Source organism: Trachypithecus francoisi, unplaced genomic scaffold (genome assembly GCF_009764315.1).
Source record: "Trachypithecus francoisi isolate TF-2019V2 unplaced genomic scaffold, Tfra_2.0 Lachesis_group7, whole genome shotgun sequence".
Lineage (NCBI taxonomy): Eukaryota > Metazoa > Chordata > Mammalia > Primates > Cercopithecidae > Trachypithecus > Trachypithecus francoisi.
In genome coordinates, this window is record NW_022681472.1 from 94,774,074 (window position 1) to 94,799,506 (window position 25,433).

The 25,433-nt window shown below is 50.2% G+C and overlaps 1 protein-coding gene across 4 annotated transcripts in view; it reads right to left on the minus strand.

The window, feature by feature from the left end:
- The window catches only part of KCNK9 (potassium two pore domain channel subfamily K member 9), a 105,399-nt gene that overhangs the window by 4,201 nt on the left and 75,765 nt on the right, over nt 1-25,433 (minus strand). Inside the window, exons 2-3 of one of the 4 annotated variants that reach the window (XR_004435289.1) lie at nt 12,879-13,720; nt 5,997-7,333 (exon numbers count right to left, since the gene is read on the minus strand). Coding sequence is in view for 1 of the 4 variants with exons in the window: in XM_033202851.1 (XP_033058742.1) it covers nt 12,879-13,720 (842 nt within the window). In the remaining 3 variants the exon portion in view is untranslated. Of the gene's footprint in view, nt 1-4,012; nt 7,334-11,039; nt 13,721-25,433 lie in introns of those variants that run through there. The other 3 variants (XR_004435288.1, XM_033202851.1, XR_004435287.1) reach the window with 3 other exon arrangements.

Consider the following 25,433-nt stretch of genomic DNA (forward strand, 5'->3'; position numbering starts at 1 on the left):
GGTTCCTGGATCCAATTCAAGCTGCACAATATAACCGAGTCAGCACATAAAATCCAAGAAGGATAGTCTAGTATTTTAAGGCAAATTCCTTACTTGATCAAGGTTGTTAGGGGAAAGGCCTCAGAGCAGGCCCGTCCACAATGAGGAAGACCAAGAGCAAACAGGGTATACGGCCAGGACTGTCCACCTTGCTCTCTGCTTTCAGAATGTGGTTTACAGGCAGGAAGATGAGGCATCAAAGCAGGTCTTGTCCAACCTTTCTCAGTGAAGAAAGACCAAGATACATTTGTAAACGTGCCATAGAGATTTTAATGGAAAAAAATTAGAAAAGTGCATTTGTACAACACCACATTAAATGATTTTTTTCTGTAAAGACATTGTAAAATATATACAGGGCTGCGTACCGCACTCGTTACAAAAGAAAGATGCAAACCCTTGTGTAAGTTACATACTCTACATGGGCTGGATGTCTACTTGGACTTGTAAACATTGGTGACTAGGTTTTTTAAATATTAAGCTGTGACAATAATAAATACATCTGATATTTGATGGTTGTCTCATTCTGTTGAACTTCAGAATGGCATTCTAAGGCCGTTTGTGAAGGTATGCCGTCTCCGCAGACAGAGAAGGCCAGAGAAGATGAACAAAAGAAACAGAAGCAGTAGGCTCCTTTCGAATTTGGTTCTCTGTGGATGAGTTTGAACTGCTGATTTTTGCCAAACATGATACAGCTTCCCACCAAAGGCCTGACACCTTGACCACAGTAGGGCCCGTTCAAATCCCATTCACTAAGGTAGGAAGGTGGGTCCCTGCTAAGTGTCCGGGACCAACCATTTCATCCTCCTGGAATGTGAACACACAGTCCCAAGGTGATTAAGCCCATTTCTGCCAGAACTTTCCTGATCTCCATCACCCTCCCACAGGGAGTGCTCTGGCAGGCCTCTGGTAGCATCTTCACAAGAACCAAACCCAGGTCCCGTTACTGCACAGTCACAAAAATGCCCAGCAATGCTGGGGGCTGGAGAGGAGGAACACAAATCCAAAGACCCACAGATATCCAGTCAATGCACATGCGCACACATACCACAAATGGATGCACGAGGGTCCATATCCCCATACCCCACCCTCCCCAGGAGGCACCCCATGAATATATGCCAATCGTTTTGACGGGTGTGAGTTCAGAACTAATTCAAGCTTAATTTCTTCCATGCCTGGAGTCACGACAAGTTTTCTTTCTTTTTGATGTTTTAAGGTACAAGGATACACAGTTGGCTGAAGTCAAAATTACTGTACATCTAAGAGGGATTATCAGCAATTTCTTGGCCTGCTGGGAATGGACTAGAAGTTTTTTCTCCTTGATTCAGTGGTTTAAGTTCTACTCATCTTTGACATCTCTGTCCCGTGTCTCTGTTTAACTGCAAGCTGCCTCAGCCATGTTTTTGGATATACCTGATATCTTAAAATCTCCCAAGTGGGGCTAATCTGTTTTCTTATTTAAATTTTAATCAATGAAATCAACAGTTTTGCCTAACCCAGTGCAATGTCTATTTAGTGGACATTTCTGATAAAGCAGAAGATGGACTGAGATGATCTCACAAGGTCCTTCCCCACCACCCCCCCACCACACACACACACACAAAACGGCTGTCAAAATGCTATTTGTGGGCTGAACAAACAAATATATAATTAGCCTTTTTCAGGAGTGTGCTCCTCTGAGGAGCTATCAAATTATAGAGAAATTGTGTTAATTGTGGGTTCTGCTTCACTGGGTTCCCACTAATCGTGTTTTTCCTTTCATCATATTTTTCCACCCAACTTCTAAAATTCCAAGTGAGAAAGTAAAACAGTTGCTGAGACTTGTTCTGGTTCCCGTTCCTGCTCCCTGCTCCTCAGCCTTGCTTCTAGACTCCGTGCACTGGGGAGGCTGTGGTCCGTTGGCATCTTAGTCCTGTGAGGGCAAGGACTTGATTGTCGAGCTCACCATCCTGGTCCCCTCTGAGGCTGACAGGCAGCACATGCTCAGCGTGCTCAGTCAATAGTGGCTGGAGAAATGGCTGAATCAGCAGCCGGAGTTGCACAAAGGGGCCCCCGGGAGTTGCCAGGCCCACTGTTGCAGCAGCTCATGCCTTGTAGATGTGTTATCTGGGAGAAGTGGACTTTGGTTCCCTGGAGCATGCTTTCACCCACACCACTGTCCAGGCGTCTGTTTCACTGGGGACTGGGTGCTGGGGTCATCAAGGAGACCCCATCTGATGGGAAAATCCAGCAGAAGGATCAAAAGTGCTCTGTGGGGACAGTCTCCAGTGAGAGGATAGGGAGTCTACAGAACGAATCTACCTGAAACAGGTGATGTCCTTGGGAGAGAGGATCTGGCCCCTGTGTAGGAACCCAACCCAGTGCTGGAAAGACTGGGCCCTGTCTCTCCCAAATCCCCCACTGAAATGTAAGTCCAGTATGTGACTACACTCTCACTTCATCCTCACCAGTATCTGCCTGGAAGACACCTGCCTCTTATCTCACCTGGCCATTTCATCTTTTGTAGGAGGGGAAAAATGACTTGCCAAGGCCAAGTGGTCCTACCACAGATGAGGAGGGAAAGGAACCAGAGTTGGGTACTTACGAAGGCCCCTGATATCTACACCACCCAGTGCCTGGTGGCTAGAAGAGGCAAAGCTGTGAGCTCAGACTTTAAGAGGCAAAGACTCATGGCTGAGGCTTACAAGACCTCCCTCCTCAAAATCAAGCACTGTTCTCTGGATGCATAGAGGTCTACTGACTCCCCCTTCTGTTTCCCAGCTGGACCCTTCAGGTGCCAGGACCAACTGTCACCACATTGAGGGAGGTGCTGGTGACAAGAAGGACAAGCCCTGCCTCCCCACGGACTCCAGATTCCCTGCCACCCTGTGAGTCCCACACAAAGCTTCAGACAAAACCCAGGCACACCCTGGGGGCAGATTCCCACCCAGTGTTTTGGATGTTTTATCACAGCAGCATCTGCAGAACAGGGGTTTCCACCCCCAGTCCTTCCAGAACAGTCCTGTCTTCCAGATCCTTCTTTCACAGACGGAAATGAAGGCTCGGGGGGGGTATGTTTGCCAGATGTGTTTGAGCATCGCTGTGCTTCTCCAGCTTCTTGTCAGATCTACCTCCCGGGACAGGCAGCCAGCCTGGGTCACACCACAGTGTGGGAGGGTTCGGCAGAGGCTCTTCCACCCCCGTCACAGAGCCCTGTCCTGTGCAGGGGCTGCTGCAGGCTTTGTGGGGCGGGGTGGAGGGATGCCTGCGCCCTCGGGCCACATTCTACTACACAATGTACTGCATGCTGTACCCAGCTCAGGTCTACCAGCCCACCCTTCAGGCCAGAGACCCACTACTGCTGGTCTCGGATCTGCCCTCTGGAGGCCACTGTTGTAGAGAAAAGACGGACAAAGCTCTGGGTGATTAATACCTAACAAAGGCTTCATCTGAACATGGCTCTTGGCTTATGGTTTTGTCTGTGGTGCTGAGCCCAGAGCTGGGCTTTTGAACCGGGTGAAGGAACTGGCAGACTCAGCACATCTTTTTCTGGCTGACCTGGTGCTCCCTCCTCTCTGATGCCTGCCCATGTGAGATGCCCACTCCCCCCGCCCCGTGTGTGTATTTGATTGACCTGGAGATGACACCCTCTCCATCTTCCTCCTGAGACATGCCCCAATCTATGTCCCTTCCTTATGGCAATCTGAGGGACCCGCCCCGCCCCGCCCCGCCCCGCCCCGCGAGCTTCAGGATAGGTACCTGGAAATGTGCAGTCAGGACACCTGACTTGGAGTTCCAGCTTTGCCACTTTCCTGAGCCTCTGTCACCCCATATGCCAAGTGGGAGTGCTCTGCGCCCCCACCCCCCCTACCCCCCCACCACTGAGCATGAAGAGTGAGAGTGTGCCACTGGGAAGAAACATCTTCACTTGCACAGTGCTACACTATAGGCAAGTCTAAGAGGTTTGGGCCCCAGCTGAGCTGACCAGAGGCAAGGCCCTTTGCTGGGCCAAGTGGCCCTCAGAAGGCAGTGGGGGGACATATTCTCCCAGGAAGCAAAGAGAACCCTGGAGTGAGGACAACCCAGAGGAAGACACAGCAGGGTGGAACAGCTGCTTCGGGCCAAGCCCAAAGGTAAATGCTGGGCAGGGGCAGGCCCCTCTCTCACCAGGAAGGGGTGAGCTCCAGGGGCCAGGCCTGTGGGCTGCTCTGCAAATACTGATGACTCACAGCTCAACTGGCTAAGGCTCTCTTCCTTTAGAGCAGGGTACCTCATGTGGTGAGGATGGGAGGAGAGCCTACCAAGAAATTAAGCAAAGATTGCAAAGGGCTGTTGGTTAATTAAGGATCCATGGATCCATATGTCATTAAAAAATAAAGCATCTGAGATTCACTTGCAACAGAAGGTGTCAGGGGACAGATTTTCCAATGCAGCTGAAGTCAGTCCAGCCAGTCCTCCCAGCCCATCCTCCCCAGACCGGCGTTCTGTCCGTGGTGGACACTGGGGCGGGGTGAAGTGGGCCTTGGGAGCCTGGCCAGACCCTTTAGTCTAGAAGTTAGAAAACCCAGGCCCAGAGGAGTGGGGTGCCTTGCCCTAGGCCACACAGCGAATCACAAAGAGAAAGTCTGAGTTTTGATTCCACCCATGTTCCCTAGACTTCTTTCCTGTACATCATCCCACCCTCACCCCAGCCTCTGCCCTCCCTCAGATTCTACCACCCAAAGGCCTCATTTCAAAATCAAGCTCATATTTCTAAGTCCTGATGGGGTCAGCTTTGTACCCAGAGCTTCTTACCAGGAGCTGCTACCTCTGGGTCACCAGCACTCACCATGACAGTAGGCACTCCTGGATCATCTGACACCCTCAGAGGACCCTGTGCTGGGTGACAGACCCACAGAGAGGTCTCATCTCCTGGGGGTGGGGGGAGCAAGTGCCTACAAGGCCTTAGCCAGCTTCAGTCCCAGAGGGCAGAGATGCAGGGGGTCACGATCACTGTTGTTCATGAAATCAATCAGGAAACAAGTTCCTCACGCCAAGTAAGCGTAAGAACTTATTTTATACCACATTTTCCTTTTGTTAGTTTCATGCTAGTCTTTGGTAAAACCGGCAGAAGACTTCGTCAGGACAAGACCCCAGGATGCTTAAGTGAAAGACCAAGATCTTCTCCAGAAAGTTCCCCATATGCAAATTGGAGCTAATGTCCACCACCTGTCAAAGAAAAACAACCCACCCAACCAAAAGGCTACCACAGAATTCAAGTTTGGTGAGACTCCAGTATCTATTTTAAGAATTTTGTTATGGGCGGAGGACCCAGGAGGGACATCTAGATGGACAGTGCCTCCTGGAAAGCCTGAGACTCAGGCTATGGTGGTTAGAGTGCAGGACCTTAACATAAACTAACTTTGTGGGCACTAGGGAGCCAGGGAAGGTTCTTGAGCAGAAGAATGGCTTGAATGACTTAGGATGTGGCCACCTTGTGGAGGGCCTTGAGATTTATGCTGTCTGATCTCTCCCAAGAGTGGCAGGATTCCACTGATGGCGGGATGGAATCTGTGCCCCCCGTACTGTCACACTCCCAGGCCTTGGCCCATGCCTTTGCCTGCACTGTGTCTCTGCCTAAAATAGCACCCATTTGTTCCTCTAAGGCTCACCTCAATGATTTCTGAATCCCATTTCCCCAATGAAGCCCTGCCTGAGTTCCTCAACCAGACTTGATCACTTTTTTGTTTTTTTCCCCCATAGTTTGATTTCAAGTCCAATGCCACCAGAGTAACTTCCTCTGGGAGACATGGGCCTTGCTTTTATGAGAAATGCAAACATGTATAAGAACACTGGTGGGGTGCTTGGCACAGAGCAGGTGCCATTAAATGTCATCACATCACATCTAGTCTTCACAGGCACCCTTTGCAGTAGGGATTATGTATAATCTCCAGTTTAAAAGTGGGGAAACTGAAGCTCAGAGAGGCAAAACCACCACCCACCTGTGAATGGCAGAGGCTGGTCCCAGGCGTGTGAGATGCCAGGGCCTGAGCAGCATCCACACCCCTATGCTGCTCTCTGGAGGCGAGAAGAGCGTGTGCTTGCCTCTCTCAAGGCCCCAGAGCTAGGGGTGGGCAGGAGCCAGGCCACAGAGGCTGGGGGTCCTGAGTCACTCATGGTGCATGTCCCCATCCCCTCGCAGCCTCCACCAGAAGTGTTGCCACAAGAAAACAGTGCAGACCCAGTTTCCTGATGACAATCCCATCACGGGGCCCAACTTCTTCAGAGTGACATCGCAAGAATGCTCCTGTAGTCTGGTGCCATCCCTGTCAGCCACCTTATGAGAAACGCCTGGCGTGGCAGCTTCCAGCCCTGTTGTATGGGGCACACTCCACCCTGCCGGGCAGGTGCTGTTGAATCACCAACGCTATGATGACCAGTTTTCTTCTCATAGATCTGGATTGGTTTCCAGGGATGGTGCAGAGGTGTGCATTGAGTTACCCTGTTTCCACTTCAGCAAGTTAAGACATGCCTCAATCACGGTGATGAGTGGCCATTTGGGCAAGATGCCAGACATCTCAGTGCCTTTATTCTCGCGATGGTCCTTGCCTCCGGGGCACTGCCCAGTGCTTGCTGCTCCTGTGGCCGGGGCCACAGGAGGTTTGCTCCCCAGTGCGGTCGCTCACGACCAAAACAAGGACTAGGGAAGCCCAGAAGAGGACATTGCCAAGTCCAACAGGGAGCAAAAGGGTCAGGAGACACCAAAAGGAGGTGTGAGATGCTCTATCTCCACCTCAAAGCTGGAGAGCAACAGGGAGACCTTCCAGGTAGTGGGAACGGCATGGGCAAAGGCGCAGAGGTAGGAGTCTGCATGGACAAATCTTGATCAAAACGAAAGGTTACTTAGCCACAGCAGGGAGACTGCATCACAATAGCAGCACTGAGAAGGCTATAGAACTTGCCAGAGCAAAGATCTCAAGGACAGAGGTCACAAAGTATAGCCCTTAATGGCCAAAAGGCTGCCATAGCAAGTTACATTTTTATGATGACGAATGAGTGGAAGGGCTTGGCAGTCTCTACTCCTCATTGAGGAGCTTTGGGGGGCGGGTGCCGAAACAGCCCAGCTGGCTTGCGGGGACCCTCGCATCAAGCATTTCTCTGGGCTTCCCATCTATGTGTAGCTGGACCATCCCCACAGGTGTTTAGGGGAATGAGTAGTGGCATTCGCCCAGCACAGCAGAGGTCCACGTGAGAAGGCAGAAATCCCGAAGCCGTGTTCGGCTTTGGCAGTGAGACCCAGCATCCACGGACGCCTCTCTTGGATGTGCAGTTAGTTCCCCTGACAGAGGAAAACAACATTTAATACGACTTATTTATCCACACTGAAAGCAGTTACCACAGAGGTCCCCAGAGAGCCAAACATCAAATGCGTAAATCACAGCTGCTTGACATCAACTCTGGTTTTTTTTTGTTTTTTTTGTTTTTTGTTTTTTGTTTTTTTTTTTGCCAAAAGTGTCTTAACCTGAGGAAACAAGCAGAGGAGATCATGGGGCATTATTCTACAAGACCCTGGCCGGGACTCCTCAAAAAGGCCAACATCATAAAGACAGAAATGGTGACGGGGACATCCTATTCAGGGGAAGTCTGGAACAAGACAAGCAATTGTGGGAGGCGGTCTTGGGTTGTATTTTACACTCAAGCTCTTGACATTTTTGGGACAATTGGGGATTTACATACAGATTGTTCCAGACAATAATGTATGAATGCTATGTTTCTTAGGCGTGACAATGGCACCATTAGGAAAGTGCACTTGTTCATGACAGACAGTTTCTTCTCTGGCTGAACCACTGAAAAGTTGCAGACATGACGTGTCATCCAAACATCTGAGTGAGAGCTGGGGAGCAGGGTGGCAAAGTATTGAGGCTGGGGGGTCTGGGCGAGAAGTCTAGGGAAGCTCATTGGACCATTCTTTGTAATTCTGGGATCTTCAACATAGAAGGTCAGTGTGGGGGACCGTGGTCATAGACTCCATTTTCCTGAATCAGCAGCCTCTATCAGGTGTGGTCAAGAAAGAACCACATAAAATGGATTTATGCTCAGCGCTTTGGGGAGCCCAGAATGTACCTGGCCTTAGTTTGTGATAACCATGGTGCTCTCTGCTATTGCCGGTCCCTCTGCATCTTCCCAGCTCCCCATCCCCTGCCAAACAAAGTGATTTTTGGCTTTCTTCTGGGTGGCTCAAGCTTCAAGTGTGCCCAGGGATCAGAACATCCCGGCCAAATGCTTTTGTGGGTCAAATTGGTTTTGTGCTAAGTGCCCATAAATCTTGCCCAAGCTGTCTTGTTATGTTGATGGGGAAGCCCCAGAGGCCCCGGGAGCGAAATGACTTCCAGGAGCTCAATGGAGCACAGCACAATGACAGGTCCCCCGCCTGTCCCCATCTAGGGTGTTTCCAGGGTCCTGTGCCGGCCACAACTCTGGAGGAAACCCACTTTAGACCCCCAGGCAGCTGGCCCGCATGGGACAGACCCCAAGTCATACCACTTTCAGAACAAAGTCACAGTTTGCCAGAGTGCCTCATTGATGACAGGGCCAGTGCACTGATAGGACGGGGGCATGTGCCTCTGCAGAGGGCTTCAAAGGGTATCTTGGGGCCTGTCATTTAAAAAAAACATTACAAAAAGAAATGGAGCCATAAGCCTCAGTGATGGTGGTTTTTTGGTCATTTTCTCCTTGCTCACCTCCCTCTCCCGGCCAATGTGCACAGACAAGGGAGGCCTCTGAGAAACCCTGTTCTTCCCTCCAGCTTCCAGCTGTAAGTGATTGTCAATGAGAAACAGGACCCATTGGCTTCCAGATATGGATGTGGCAGAGAAAAACGACCTGCCTAGGCTTATCTGTGAGCTGCTCATACTGTCCCAATGTTCTCTTAAGGCCCTATGCACAGATAAGGAACAGGTGAGCTGAGATTCATCAATCTCCCTCCCGTTGATGGGTGGGGTTTTAATGAGCACCTCCCAAGGAGGCTTTTGTGGGCAGTGGTCTAAGTCTATTTGCCACCTCTCCTGAAAGGATGATGGACCCAGGGGGAATCCTGGGCTGCAAATGAGCTGCTGTGACCATGCCTGAATGCAGGCATTCCCCTCCCAATCAGCCATGCACAGTGGGAGCGTGCAGATGCTTCCAAGAGGGTTCACATTTAGAGCCAGGCAGCCCCCTGTACTTAAGGGGCTGTTGCCAGGGTTTCAAGACGAAGCAGTGCAGGTGGAAAGAACAGATCTGATATTAGCTGTAGGGATAATCAAGTATCTTCAGTCCTACGTAAGAGTCTAACAGGCGGAAGGCCAACACAGCACTTTCCACCCAGGATGGGTACAATGAGGATTATAGCAGGATGGTCTCTAGCAAGTGTTGCCCCCAGGGGTCTTAGAGATATTACTCTCACTTGACTTCTTTTCAACTAAGAGCTCTCAATCTTCTGTCCACTCCAAATATAGGAGGAAGGAGGGCAGTGGTAGTAATGATCCCTAAGTACCTACAAGGTATGCTGATTTCTAGGTACTGGATGGTGGGCTGACTTTGGGTGATTCTGGTAGCACGTGGCTCTTCCTGAGCTCATTCTAACAGAAGTTGATCCCTACATCCAAGCAGACTGCTGTGACTTCGACCCCCTTGCTGAATGGCCATGGTTAACGGGGAGAAGGGGATGAGAATCACTTGGATGAAGGAAAGAAATTATTAGGTGCAAGAGGGAGGAAGACCTGGGGCTAAGAAACTAAAATCACCCAGCAACAAGAGATCTTCAGGAGGCTGTAAGCAGCAACAGAATTAGCCAGGAAAATGGTAGAGAAATCAGCGGGAAGACCTAGATTCTACCTCTGTGACCTTTAGGTAAGTGTTCACCTTCTCTGGACCTCAGTGTCCTCCTCTGAAATTAAAGGCTATTCAGTGAGATGACTTTGGACCAAACTTCCTCCTGGCTTTGAGGATCTGATTCTAATGCTGATTGAGTGGTAGAAGTTGGGCATCTCTGTTTAGTGCTGTTTTATTAAGAGAAGAAAGAACCCTGAACCTTTAACTGGGCCCCTGCCCTCCCTACTCTGAGATCATTTCCTGATATACCTAGATAACTCCTTGGCCAGACCACAGTAGGGAAGAGATGGACCATCTGAGCAAAAGCTGAACATCACCAAGCAAACCAAGGTTTGCCTCCATCCCCTAAACACTGACCGTAAACAAGGATGTTTAACTTTGAAAGAGAAGACTCGGTGACCATCCTTCAAAGGGCTAAACCAGTAGCAAAGAGAAGACATAGGAGGGAAATAGAGCCAAGATAAATTACAAGTTGCCTCAGATACTTATGTCAGTGGTCATGTGAGGAGAAAAGACTTCATCCTATAATCCTTAATCCTATAGAATAGAGAATGTTTTTTACAGTTCTTGGGAATAGAGAAGCTCCTTGTTACTTGAGGCATTCAAGCAGAAGCAGGGCTCCTATATGACCAACTTGACACAGATAGTGTAGTGTGGAAACCAGCTCTGTATGTGGGATGGACTTGGTGTCCCTTTAATTGGCTCCAAGGGCCTGCTGCATGCCCCTAGTGGGGAAACAGGCAGGCGCCCTCCTCTGAGGGCTGAGTTAGGACATGGTGGTGTGAAGTCAGCTCCTTGGACTCTCCTGGGCTCCAGACTGAGACACCTGTCTCAGTTCTGTCAACAGCCAGCCTGTGACACTGAGCAAATCACCCTCTCAGTGCCTTGGTGTCATCATAGATCAGATCACACCCCCCAACCATTTGAAGGCACCTCTTACAAAGGTTTTCATGAGAATCCCACATTTATTCCAGGCACACTCTTCTGAAGCAAAGCCTTCTGCAGATGCATTAGGGCTTTTATACCTCTGACCCCCTAGCGTCAACAACCTCATCCAAGAGAAAAAAAAAAAAAAAAAGTGAAAAGAACTTGCTATTCTCTGGACAGATTTTAGAGCCCCAAGTAGGGCCTCCCATAAAACAAAATCTTAAAACAAGTAAATCAATAAAGACCTTGAAGGTTGAGAACTGTCAACTTTGGCCTAGAGAATCTGAGGTTCGCAGACTCCTTCGAAGGCCCTGTGTCCTGGACGAAGGGGAAATTTCAACATGGGATGTAGCATTAAAGTACATGCACAGCCTTTTCAGAGGAGTCTTGAATGCTCCAGTGTTTCAGCCCATTGGCCCAAATGCTTGGGACTGGTGGCATTCAGATGTTGTCTCCTTTAAGAAATCCTGTAGGTCTACTCTTTCTAGGGAGCAAAGCCTCCTTTCTGGGAGATCTCGTTGGGGCCTTGAGACAGGCCAGTAAACGTGTTCCTTCTGAGTACAGCCAAGGTCCATTTCCATGCAAGAGCCATGAACTTCGTTTACAAAAGAGGAATGGGAGGATGGATGAATGGGTGATTTTTAGAAAATGGCAGGGATGGTAATGAGGGAAATTAAAGTCCCCTCAGTGAATCTGGAGGTCAAACTGTCCTTAAATCCTGTTACTATAAGAGCCTCCAATGTGCCATATTCTACAGCCTGATGACTTTGGGGTCATCCCCTATTGAGAGCAGGGAGGAATTTCTACACTACTCAGACAAAATTGTCCCCTGAGATTGGCAAGTTCCCAGTAGGCCAAGACAAAGCTCCTTGCCTCTAAACTCTTCCTGAGACCAATGTGAACTTTCCCCTATTTACAAATCAAATGCAATTAGAGACGATAGTTCTTGAAATAGATATGTATTTTTAATGAGGAATGCCCTGTCACTTTTCATTAGGAAAAGGAAACACAGCCACATACTGATGCCCATTCTCACCCAAGCATTCCAACACAATAATTCTCATTTATGCAGGTAGGTGCTGCACAAAATCATCAATAAGAGGAAAATAAAATAGATACTCTAGGGTTCCAACAATTTTCCCATTTCCCCTGACAATTCCAGTTGCATGGTAAATTGTTGGAACTGGAGGTGACAAAATTAAAAATGTCTTTTACAAATTAATGGTACTGGCTTTGGATTATTCCATTTCTCGTTTTCTTGTTGATAGTGCATACCAGTTTAACAAAGTGCATGCTTTTAAAAAAATGTTTGAACTGGCAAGCTAAAATGATCTGGGTTTTCTTGCCCACCCGCCCCCTAAAAAAAACTTAATGTAATTTAGAACCTAGCATTTAGAAAACATGGCCATGACACATCAGGGATAAGGACTGCTCATGAAACATGCTTGATTTGGCAAAAGATGATAAATCTAAAACCTTGTGGGTTTTGTCTTTCCGTTTTTGTTTGGAAGCAGCCAAAAGCAGGCTATGATGTATGATGGGAAAGAAAAAGGAATACCTAATACTTCCCATTTTGTCATGACAACATGTGCACACAGAAGCACACACAACACACGCACACAGCCACTCAGTCCTTAGGGAGGAAAAGAGAAAGGAGTTAGGTCAGAGACACCACTAAGGGTGGGCGATTGAAGGCTCTGAGCGTGGTGTGCAGCTTTGGGGTGGGTATCCTCTCAGCTCTCTCCGTGGTCTTGGTCTCACATCTGTCCCGGGAAAACCACTGCAGAGATGGGGCGGGTGGGGTGAGAAATGTAAGGCATAGTCTGCTGGGAAGGAAGGAGGAGATCCATGCTTCATGCTCAGATGTGAGTTTCAGAGGAGGATGGGCCTGTATTTCCCTTTGGCCTGCTCTGTCTGGCTGGAAAGGTAGGGGAAAATGAGACCAAGAGACCAAGAAAGGAGGAAGGAGAGAAAGTAATAATGATGACAATAATAATAAATAAATAAGAAAAGACGAGTTGGACCAATGGAAATTAACACCAACTATGACAAATGACTTTTCTGTCCCATTTCCCTCCCCACACCTAAACGGACTTCCGGCGTTTCATCAGCCTCTGGTGGTCGGTAAAGCTGTGTAACCCAGGAGAGATGGAGCTAATAGGAGATGGGAAGAGGCTGTTTTTTAATGTGCTTGGTGAGATCTCCTCGATCTTGTAAGAGATGGAGTGGAAGTAGTGGGGGGCAAGCTTGGCGCTGAAGGAGTTCTGAGGAGCCGCTGAGCGGCCACCATAGTCCTGCGAGCGGTAGCAGGTGCAGGAGCACACAGACTGCAGGTCCGCGACGTCCGCCTTGTACCTGGGCCGACTGGGACGTGGCTCCTCAGGGATGTGAATGACCATGCTGTTGCGGTTTCCAGCGAGGGATGCCCTCTCTTCGGCATCCCGCCGCTCATCCTCACTGTTCATGGTCAAGAACCTGAGGACCACCAGGTTGAGGAAGGCCCCGATGACCGTCAGCCCCACCAGGATATACATAAAGCTAAAGGCCACGTAGAGTGGCTTCTTCTGCAGGGCGCCCTTGGTCTGCAGGGCCACGTAGTCCCCGAACCCAATGGTAGTCAACGTGATGAAGCAGTAGTAGTAGGCGTGGAAGAAGCTCCACTCCTCGCACTGGGAGAAGGCAGCCGCCCCGATGCACAGCGTCCCCATGCAGGAGAAGAAGCCCACAGTCACCATGTTCTCCATGGACACGTCAGTGTTGCGCATGCCACAGCACTTCTTGATGCGCTTCAGCAGGTAGCGCACGAAGGTGTTCATGCGCTCGCCCAGGCTCTGGAACATGACCAGCGTCAGCGGAATGCCCAGCACGGCGTAGAACATGCAGAAGGCCTTGCCCGCATCGGTGCCAGGTGCAGCGTGCCCATAACCTGTGGGGAGGGGACGAGAAGAACAGGGAGAGCAAGTGAGGAGGGGTCTAGAGGTTGGGGGAAGCGGGGGTCGATTTGGCGCAGTGCAATGCAGGGGGACCTGGTATGCTTCAGTTGGGCTGGAACCGGGGGAATTTCCTCTGCAGGGTAGAAGGGCATGGCCATATCTTGGAGGGAGGAGAACAAAGGAGAGCCAGTTTCTTAGAAGTCACATGAGGTTGGGGGATGGCAGTGGGGGTAGGAATATTTCAGTAGGGAGGGGATTTGGGATGTTATAACCTGGGATGGAAGGGAAGAGAAAAACAAGGAAGAATCAATGTCACTTGTGATATGCCACTGAGAGGGGATGGAGGGGCATTCCAGTGCCATCTTGGAGCAACGCAAAGGCTTTAAAAAGATAAAAGATTCACTACTAAGAACTCCAAAAGTACCAAGCCCAAGGGAGAAGCCTCTCTAAGTCCACTATGGATTGGCATGAAGAGTAGATTTTCAAAGAATGATACCCGCCATGGACCAGGCACAGTGCTAAATCCTCTTACACACATCACCTCATTCTAGCCTCTAAACAACCATCATGAGTCCAACCTCACTGACAAGAAAACTGAGTTAGTTACTTAATAGCAGGGTAGCCTGATTTCTTCAGACTTGGGATTTCAGCCCAGAGTTTTCAACTGCCAAGAATGAGGCTCAAAAGCAGAGACTTTGAATCAAGAGAGGTGATTGCAGAGTGAGACATAAATGCCACAAAGGCGTATTTTTAAAATGTTTTGTTCGCTGCTGTATTCCCCCATACCTAGAAAGTAAAATATTTAATAAAGGAATGAATACATTTGCACCACTCTATGAATGGAGCCTGGAGAGAAATGAGGAGACAACCCTTAAAGACCTTATGTGTGTAAGTACTTTTGAAATTCTTGATGCAACTTCATTGCGTGGCTGCTGCAGGGAATCCAAGTGAAGTCTTTATTTCCTCACATTCTTTCCTCACATTCAAAATGAAGGCAATGATGTTGAAGAGGTGAAGTCAGCTGCAGGGTCACCCAGCTGGTCAGTGACAATGTCAGAACCAGGATGGGCTCTTCCCAATATGGCAGAAGGAACAAGGGACTCAGTAGGTTCAAACTGTGGCACTAACACTACCCAGAATAAAAACCTGGATCATGGACAATATTTGGACTGAAATTTTGAAGGATGTACCTGGTCTTCCAATATCTAAAATCCTGCCCATCAAGACAGATTTCCCTGACGTAACCCTGTCACATGTTCATGGTCACTTAGCTTGCTTCTTTACCTTGGGTTCCATAAGCTTTTCCAAATCCATGTGTCTTTATCTGTTACATGGGATAGGTGGCATTGTATGGATCTGCCGAGATCAGACAGCTCCTAGCCCAGAGTCTGATACACAGTAGGCATCTACCAGACCCCAGGATCCTCTACCACTGCCTCTTGCAGGAAGCTGCCTCTGACTGCTCTAGCTCATGTTTCTCCATCAGAGCTTCATTGCCTGTGGCTCAGTCTGCCTGTCTCTGGTGGTACAAATATGTGCCATGACCTACCTACCCCCATGGGCCAAACTCTCACTTGAGAAATAACATCACATATTTGCCTCCAGAAGGCCTTCTCCCCATCCTCTCTGGCCCTCAATCCCAGCTAGCACTGAGCTCTGACACCCCTTAGTCCTTACGAAAGAAGAGATGATGTGACAAAGTTAGGCCAGAAAGGACAGGGTGGGGAAAGAGAAAAGCTGAAAGAAAGAGAATATATATATATCAATTGAAATTATCCAATCTGAAAAGCAGAGAGGAAAAAAAGAGGAAAAGCAGAGAGGAATAAAAATTGAAAATAAAGCCTTGGGGGAGCTGTGGGGCAATATCAAAAGGTGTCCCATTGAAGAAAAAGAAGAAATATTGGCCAAAAGTAGCCAAATTTAGGCCAGGCACAGTGCTTTACACCTGTAATCCTAGCACTTTGGGAGGCCAAGGCAGGGGGATCACTTGAGGCCAGGAGTTTGAGACCAGCCTGGCCAACATGGTGAAACCCCATCTCTACTAAAAATACAAAAATTAGGCAGGTGTGGTGGCATGTACCTGTAGTTCCAGCTACACAGGAGGCTGAGGAAGGAGAATCACTTGAACCCAGGAGACGGAGGTTGCAATGAGCCATGACTGCACCACTGCACTCCAACCTGGGTGACAGAGCAAGACTTCATCTCAAAAAAAGCTAAACTTGATGAAAGACACAAACTTATAGATTCAAGAAGCTCAGTGAACCCCAAGCAGGACAAATACAAAGAAAACCACACGCCAGAGTTGAGCTGCTTAAAGTCAGAAAATAATGAAAGCAGCCAGAGAAAAACAATTACACCACATACAGGGGAACAGCAACATAATATTGCTTACTTCTAAACATAAGCAACAGAGGCCAGGAAGCAGTGGAAGCACGACTGTAAAGAACTAAGACTGCTCACTGGGAATTCCACATCCAGAGAAATTATCCTTCAAGAAAGGCAGAACAAAGACATTTTCAAATTAAGCAAAACCAAGAGTTCAGTACCAGCATATCTGTACAACAAGATTACTGAAGGCTGCTCTGTCTGGGGAGAAGGACACCAGATGGAAACTTAGGTCTTCAGGAAAGAAGGCACATCTTGGCAAACAAGTAGGGTAAATATAAAAGATTGCAGGGGTGGGAATCCTACTCTATCTCCATATAGCTCACCCATAGAGCTGATACAAAAAAAGCCAGCTGGAATGCTGGAAAATAACAGAAGGTTGTTGGAAACTTAATAAGTGGTAATGTTCCGTATGTGATATATTTACTAGAAGAAGTCAACACAGCATTTTCTGGGTCAAAAACTGCATACCAGGTGCCACAGTCCCCCACCCTGACTTCTGTTCCTGCTAGTAAAAATAAGAAGCAGTTTGCCTTGACAGGGCTTGGACAGCAGTACACTGGTATGTCCTGTCTCAGGCTTATGTCAATTCTCCTGCTGTCTTACTAGAGGAGCATGAAAAAACTTGATCATTGACACCCCACAGTGTTTCTCACTGGTCCACTGCATTGATGACATCCCTTGGTAAGATACATGCATGAGAGAGTACGGGAGATGAACGGCACTGAGGTTCGGGGGTCTTCCACATTAACACATTTCCTGGGGGCCCAGTGGTCTGGGGAATAGAACCATTCCCTCTAAAGTGAGAGACAAGTTTCAGAACTCCCAAGGCCTTCCAGGAAAAAGGCGCAGCAGGGTATCCTCCCCTGTCCTGTTCAGGTGTTCCCAGCCACAGCTTGCTCTCTACCTTGGGAGCTACAGCAAGTGTCCCTTTGCCCTCTGGTTTCCAGTTGGGTCCATCCAATGGACAGCCCCAGTAGATCAGAGGAAAGGAAGAAGAGGACTTCGGCAATTAGCTGCATCTGCCAGCAGGCTCACAGCAGCTACTCTCTACAAGTTCCAGGAACTGCGCCCTTGGTGCGTTAATAGCTCTCCACTGGTGTTCCACATATCCCTCATTGCTGCCCCCCAACCCTGCCTATGTGTTCAAGAAGAATTTATCAATAGCCCATTTATTAATCATTCAGTGTGAGAGCTGTATTTCCTGCAGAGACTTCCCCTGGGTCTATTTAACGAATCTGCTTATGATAGAACACTGCAGGTACTGTGTACAAACAGGTCTGCAAATATTAAGTCCACATGTCAGATGTTCCCAAATACCTATATAGAACACACATACATGGCATCCATGAAGACTTCATATAGAACACACAGTGTATACCTGGAACCTAATGTGTAGAATAACAGCATATGTGACAGTATATACAGATAGATTAGACCAAGAGGCTCATATAACTACAGCACACCCATATTCACCAGCAAATATTGTCTATGCCGTGTGTGCCTATAGAACACACATGACAGGCTGTGTATGTGTCACACCTATGTATATGCTGCAGACTGCACACATGTACGTTTTAGTAGCACACACCATGTCTACAGGTTATATGTAGAAGATACAATAAAGAACATAGAAAATGCATGTATGCTGGATACATGACACAGAAGATGGCCTCTAAGTTCTTCCTAAGGGGAGAATGAGGTACAAATCTAATACATTCCCCCAGCACCTGTGTGACAACTCAAGTCTTGAAAGATGATTTTTTCCCATCTGCAAATGAACATATCCCAATACCCACCGCCCAGGGGTCAGAAGACGTCTTCATTCATCAACTCGTATGTTACCCGTTCAGACAACTCCAGAGACTTGACTGTGCCCTGGGACCTGCTCTTGGCACAGGGGATGCCTGCAAATCTCCCAAGGGGCTCCAGCCAGCCTGTACCCAACACGAGCAGGTGCAGATAGGGATATGGAAAGGCCACAAGTGACCCCTGGGCTCTGTTCCTGGTCACCTCCCACCTCACCTGTGAGTTCAGGAACCACACATGCCCATGTGCATTTTCCCTCTAGGACTCCAGGCTCCTAGAATACCCCACACCCACCAGGCACTACAAGGGGTGACCTTCTCCATCTGAGGACCACAGAGGTGGCAGAATCTCAGAAGTCCCACCTACCGCTGGCCACCCTTCCCTCATCATAAAGGGATCACTCGTCCCTTTGGCAATGAGACTTCTGACATGGATGTGCACAAAATTCAGGAGGCACACATACAGTTCCGAAGGTAGAGATAACGAAACCAGGACTCCCAGAGGGGCGCCGCAGCCTGTGGGCGAGGTCCAGCCAAGCAGCCTCAGTCACTCGAACCACTTTACAGATGTGGAAGATGAGGCTGCAGGAGGGAGACTGGATCAACTCACAGCTGCCCTGCAAGAGACCACATCATCCTTACCCAACCCAATGCCTGGCACCCCCTACAGGCACCCAGCCAACAGCAGGGCCCTAAGCCAGAGTCCCACCAACTGAGGAATGCAAAGGCCACACACAGGGTACAAAGTCCCTGCACACAAGGGACACAGCCAGCCCACACTGCTCATCTCCAGAGCTTCACCGCCTGTTTTGCTGATGTCTAAGGGGATGCGGAGTTAGAGACATGCCTGCCTTTGGGACCTGGTACTGGTCCAGATGGCCAGGAGTCAGGCTTCTGGGTGTGAGGTTAACCACAGTGGCGCTGGTGACAGAGACAGCACTGACAGCCTGAAATCCGGCCTCCAGCACTGCTCACGCAGCAGCGGCATCCCTGACACCATCCTTCCCAAGATTCCGGGATGCCGGCACAGTTCAGGGACCCTGGAGGGGTTTACAGTCGGTTCCGGTCGAGTGCCTGTCCCAGCTTCCTCAGCCCAGCTGGCCCCCACTTCAGGCTCCAGGGTCCTGCTCTGCCCACCCACACGCCCTTCCATGGCCTGCTCAGTTTTGCTGACAGGTGGCAGTGCCCAGGACCAGGCAGGGTGGGTCGATGTGAGTAGTGAAGGAGATTCAGGAAGACCCCCAGCTCAGCCCAGCCCCACGTCCCAGCACATGGAACCAACTCCTCCAGTGGCGCCCCACGCAGGGGTCTGGAGCATCCTAGGTCACCTGCTAAGTGAAGCCAGTACTGAAAGAGAACCTCCAGTTCACCCGGCCCACCTCCACAGACCCGGGGGCCGGTGACGCCCAACTCCACAGGGCAGGCTGGTGCTGGGGTTCCTGCCTGACAGATCTGGAAAGGGGACAGTCATTGTAAAAATGACAAAGCCCACTTAGAAAAGCTGACTCTGCACTGTGCACTATGACTCCTGAGCACACTGGAAGGACCCCTCTGCTTCCTCATCTGTGAAACGGGGCAGAGGACATGCATCAGCGAGGAATGAGAATCAGCCCCTCACCGGACTCCATCCAGAATTCACCAAATTCATAGGCCCCTCACCGAGAGCCAGGCCCTGCAGCCTCTGAACTGAGCCTCACCTCAGGCTGGTGTGCAGCCCTGGGGGTCAGGCCTTCCAGCCCCTAAGTGCCCATATGGATCCACAGCCAATGATGTCTGGGCCCAAGGGGACTGACAGCCTGCCTGCTTCCACAGGGCCTTCCCAGCTGGTTACTAGGTGCCTCTTCTAGCCCCAGACCCTGGTGGAAGTGTGGCAGCTCCCAGGACAGCACCCACAGGCTGCACTCCTCACCTATCCAGACACTGACTGGCCCTGCTGGGGAGTCACAGCCTGGGCCACCTTAGGCCAGACCATGAGCTCCTGAGGAGAGCAGAGCCCACTGACTCAGCTATGCAGATCCCAGGGCCCAGCATGGAGGAGAAGGCAGCACGTGGTGTCCCCAGGCACCTTGCTGTGCAATCGACTTCCATCTTCCCAGGCCTGCCTGGAAGTCCCAGCCAATCCCTAAGCCCAGGGCCCAAGGTGGCTTGGGGCAGCTTTGCCCAAGACACGGCATCACCCAGCCTGATTTTCATGGCCTCTTTAATATACTTAGTGGGTCTCTTTGATCTGTCCTGGGAGAGGCTTTGCAGAGAAGCAGCCTTCAACTCTCTGCTGCAGCTAACAAAACAGAAAAAAGAAAAAAATGAATAGGCTCCATCTTTCCAGAGAGGAGACAGGCAGAGGAGAAGGATAATAAAACTAATCATTTCTACTGGGTCTGGAGCTCCCCAAACCACCAGCTGTGGCTGGAAGGCAGCACTCACTTTAAGATGCCTGTCACTCCCCACTGGCTCTGCAAGATTTCCCAGAAGCCGTGGCGGCCACCAGGTACCAGAAGCTTCCCAGCTTCTCCTGTTCTGAACAACGTATTTCACTTAAAGACACTCTAAGCACATGGGATATAGTAGGGCAAGATGCATACTATATACATGTAGAGTAGACCATAAGAGGTACCTATTCTGAGCTCCGTATTTTAATTAGATACTCAAAGTATCCAGTGGGCTGTCTCCACTGGAGAAAGCAAATAGGGCAGCCTGGGCCAAGTGGACTGCAGACCAGCCTCGCTCCTGCACTCCAGCGCTCAAGAGCTGTCTGTGGCTCCCCATGTTCCCCCCCCAGCAATCTAGGTACATCCACACCTGACCATGAGTGACTTTCACAGAGTTAAAGGTAAAACCCCTGCCCTCCACTGTGGAGCTTATTCAGGAGAGAGGTAGGTAGAGCAGGGCCTTTACCTTCCTGCCTCTGCAGCATTACTACTCCTATTCTTTCCACTTGGGAATGCCCAGGCCATTACCCCACTTACCTCATCCCTTCACCAGAACCCATCAAGCTGAGCTTTGAATTCCCACCACAGTGGGGTGGAGTGCAGGAGCTTAGCTCCTGGTGTCAGGCTGGCCCAGGTTTGAGCCCTGGACGTGCCCTCATAGGGACTGTGGATGGTCACATCCCTCCCTGGGCCTCTTTCTCTTCTGTCACTGCAACCCCAGTCTCCCAGGAAGCCTGGCTGTTCCAGGAGCTGGAGCGGCTGTCCTGTCTCCCCCAGCCCATAGCTCCCCGGGACAGACTGCCCAGCACCGGAAGGAGATGGCCATACAAGCATTTAGGCACTGAGAAACTTCCCGCTGAAAGAGAATACAATATAAAGGACATGCAAAGGTTTGTGCTGGTAGGAATTAAAACAGCCACACATTCCATTCAAGAATGACTCAGGGTGGGTTGGAGGAGGAGCAGGCTGCAGAGGTGAGCTGCCCTTGGGCTTCCCGGCTGGCTCCCACAGAAGTCTGCGGCAAGCATCCCACTCATCCTCCCACGAGCATCGGCCCCGCTCAGGCCCCCGAATGAGCTCGGCGTGATTTAAACCCAGGCATCTGCAAACACCAAAAGCAAAGTGATGCATGGGTCACATGTAGGGTAGGCAGGAATCAATGGGTCCCAAAGTCTGGGTCTGGCTCCATCTCCTACCTGCTAACCATGACCTTGGGCAAGACACCTTAGATCCTCTAAGCCTTAACCTTCCCTTCTAGCAAAGGCAATATGGAGTGAAGCAGCCTCCTCCAGTGGCACGGCACTTGACATCCACTCGACAACGCTTTTCCCAACTCGTTCTTTCATGGATAAGGGATATCAGTGCGGGTGTGTCAAGGGCTCTTGCAACATAACACAACCCCAATCTCTACTAGGCACTACATGCAGGCTTGGTCTCCCGTTCAGTCCAAGAAGGGAATGGTAGTTTGCAGGCACTCTGATGGTTTCAGCAAAAGCCTCAGGGTTTGGGGCTTGACCTGTGACTCAAAGGCTTCTGCTTTTTCCTGCCAGACGGGAGGGTGAGGTCTGGAGCTCCTGCAGTCATTTCACTAGCAGGAGAATGAATTCAGCCTCAGAAGATAACATCCCGTCCCCGATCTCAGAGATGGGAAGTGGTACAGGGATGTTTCACGCTGCATCTAAACCTGTCCTACCTGGAGTCAGCCCAGCTCACAGGCAGTTCATTCTGTCTCCCCTGGAAATGTGTTGGCTTTAGCCAGGGTTTCACTGCAGGTGATTAACACCCAACCCAGAGTACACATCCTAATACCCTAGCAAGGCTACAAATAACCCACAACAGTTTTTTCAACAAAGCACTTTGCAATTCACACTCCCCTGTGTCTCTAGCTTCCAAGATTCTCTTGGAAGCTACCGCTGATATATATGTCCTGGGGAGAGGGGCTGGAAGGTGACAGGGCTGAGCAGGCAATGGCCAGCTGGCAGGCCAGGGCCTCTCAAAGAACAGCCGCTCCCATCCTGGCCCCAGGATGGTGGGCCAGGGTGACTCAATTCTGAGTTTTAAAGAGAAGCTGAAAATATGGATTTTTTAAATGTGGTATCTAATTAGTGTCCAATTAAACATTTGAAAACATGGCACAGGCCAAACAAAATAAGATGAAACAGACCATCTGTCTCAAACGGAGGCCACACATGCTCCAGAAATGGTGAATAAGGAAGAGTGAGAACAGAAGAGACCTGGGGTTGTGGGGGAGGAGGGCAGCAGGAGAGTGAGGCGAGTTGGGGTAAGACCCACAGAACGCACGGCTCCCCATTTTCTTTGCCTTCCCTCCCTCGTGGAGAGGCTGCCTGGGACAAGAACCATCAGTTGGCTCCATTTCACAGATGCACAAATAAAGGTAACATAGTAGCACCTCCCGCACTGGGCTGAGGTCAGCCCTGCCTTGCACAGAGAGGCGAGGAGCCCCCACCCTGGCAAACATGGTCGTTCTGGGTAATCTAAGGCCCCTTCCCACAATCACCATGGAGAACTTGGGCCCCTCCCACAGATGGAAGCACTGAGGCCCTTGCTCATGCTGTTCAGGCAGGGCATGGCCCCCTCGTCTTCCACATCCACCCATGCCCCAGGATTTCAAGGCCCCAGCCCTGAGCTGCCCTCAGAGCCCTGGCAACTGGCTTATTCTCAGGCTTGGCACCCTGTGTTCCCTGAAGGAAAATCTGGCAGATTTGGTGTTTTATTTAATGAAAGCAATTTCCTCATATGATTTATTATTAATTCTCAAAAAGAACTTCAGTTCCCTTTTGGTTTCCCTTCATTTGATGCCTTAAGGGGGGAAAATGCACTAAATATATAAAATATATTTCTAAAACATGAGCTTGCAAAGCACAAATTTCCAACAACATTCATAAGGCCTTTCTCCTCCTCTGCTCCATGTAGGGCCTTGGGTGAGGCCCCCTTGGGAGAGCCCTAGGGCCCCTTCCTGAGGAAGGCCAGCCTGAGGGAGCCCCGGTGCCTGGCCCAGGGTTGCACTGGATGGACATCTCGTCCCTGGTTGACCCAGGGTTATCACTGACCCAGCACCTCCCGCAGTGGCCTCAGCCAGCCTGGCTCCGACTGTAGTCGGCCACTTTCCAGCTCTGCGACTCCACCTCCCATGGGCCCCTGTCCCTTCTCATTATGAGGACACAGCCGAGGTTAAACGAAGAGTCTTCATCCCCATTCTATAGATTGGGAGGCTGAGCCTTGGTACACATCAGCTATCATAGTTACATGTGCTTCTCCTTTAGTCCCCACAGCGACCTCACCAGGTGGCATCAGGAAACACCCTCTGCTGGCTAGGGCCTAGATGCATGGCGGGGGCACCCCTGGGGAGGGCAGGAAGGCTTACACGGTGCACCCCGAGATGTTCTCCATTCCTGGCTCATGCCCAAACACCAAAGAAATCCGTTCTTAAAGCATTTTTAGCAACTTCACACCTCGGTGTGTCACTAAAACCTAAACAAATACTTGTACCCACGTGTTCACAGCCTAGCTTCACAACAGTCCAAACGTCCGTCGATGGATGGACACCTAAACAAATGTGGTCCATGTGTATGATGGAACGTGTTCAGCCTTAAAGAGAGATGCAGTCCTGATGGGCGTTACAGTGCAGATGAACCTTAGTCAGCTCGGGCTGGGCTGCCATAAGAAAATATACCACAGCACTGGGCAGCTTCAGCAAGGGACACTGATTTCTCCACAGTTCTGGAGGCTAGAACTCCACAATGAAAGGGAGGCAGATGAGGTTTCTGGTGGGGGCTCTCCCGGGCTGTGTCCCCAGATGGTGCACAGAGAGACAGTGTCCCCATATCCCTTCCTCTTCTTAGGAATCCTAAACCTGCTGGATTAGGGCTTCACTCATATGACCCATCTAACCTCAATTACCTCTCCTAAAGGCCCCATCTCCAAATACAGTCACGTTGGAAGTTAGGGCTTCAATGTATGAATTTTGGGGGGACACAGTTCAGTCCATAACCTTGAGTGACGGAAGCCAGTCATGAAAGAACAAGTATTGTAGGAGTCCACAAACACCAGAACAGGGACGCCTATGGGGACAGAAAGCAGGTTAGTGGTTGCCTAGGGGTTGCAGGGGGAGGTGGTGTGGTAGGGAGGGGCCGCGAAAGGGTAAGGGGTTTCTTTTGGGGGTAATGAAAATGGCTTGGAACTCAGTTCCAGTGGTTGTACAGCATTGCACTGAATTGTACACTGAACTATACTCTTTGAAAGGGAGAATTTTGCTACATGAATTTTACCTCAATTTTGAAAAAGCCTTATTTTTAATGCTTCTAAGCTTTAAAACTCTTAAGCTGAGCCTCAGAGGATAAGGAAGTGGTGGCGGCGAGGCTTTGTGCGTGCTGGAAAGAAAGGGTCTGCTCGCTGGGGCTTGCTACGGGCCTGGAGACGCTCTGTAGAATCCTGGGCGCTGCCGCCACCGCCCCGCCCCGGGGCCTCTCTCTCTCTCGGAGGATGCAGGCTTGGGCCAGCCCCCAATCCTAGAACCAAACAGCAGCACCACCCAAGGCTCCAGGCTCGCTGGTCCCACTTAGCCACCTACCCTTCCACCCACTCCAGCCTCCAGGCACAGGCTGCAGACACAGGCCCGAGCCTGCACCGTATCTGCCAATGGAAGGCCCGTGGAGTGGCTTTGGGGTGGCAGCTCGGAGAGGGAGTAGGTGAACTTCTCAGGTCGGGGGCCTTGGGCCTGCCCAGGGCCACAGAGGGGAACACAGGTGCCTAGAAGGCCTTCCCCTGTGAAAGAGCCGCACAAGCGCACTGCACATCGTGTGTCCTGAGCAGGAGGCCGACAGCAGGGTGGGTGGAGAAGGCTGGGGTCCAGGCATACCCCTTCTCAGTCCCCCAAAATATCGAAGGCTGGGAAGCACAGAAGCCTGCAATCACACTCTTGAAAGAGGCTGGAGGTCATCCACCCCCCAAGCAAGTCAGCTTTTGAAAGAGGCTCCTAGAAAGTGTTGCCAGGAAAGAGCCGAATGGGCCACAAGGACAGAGAGCCTCTGTCTCTGGGGCTCAGCTCCCTGCAATAGGCGCCC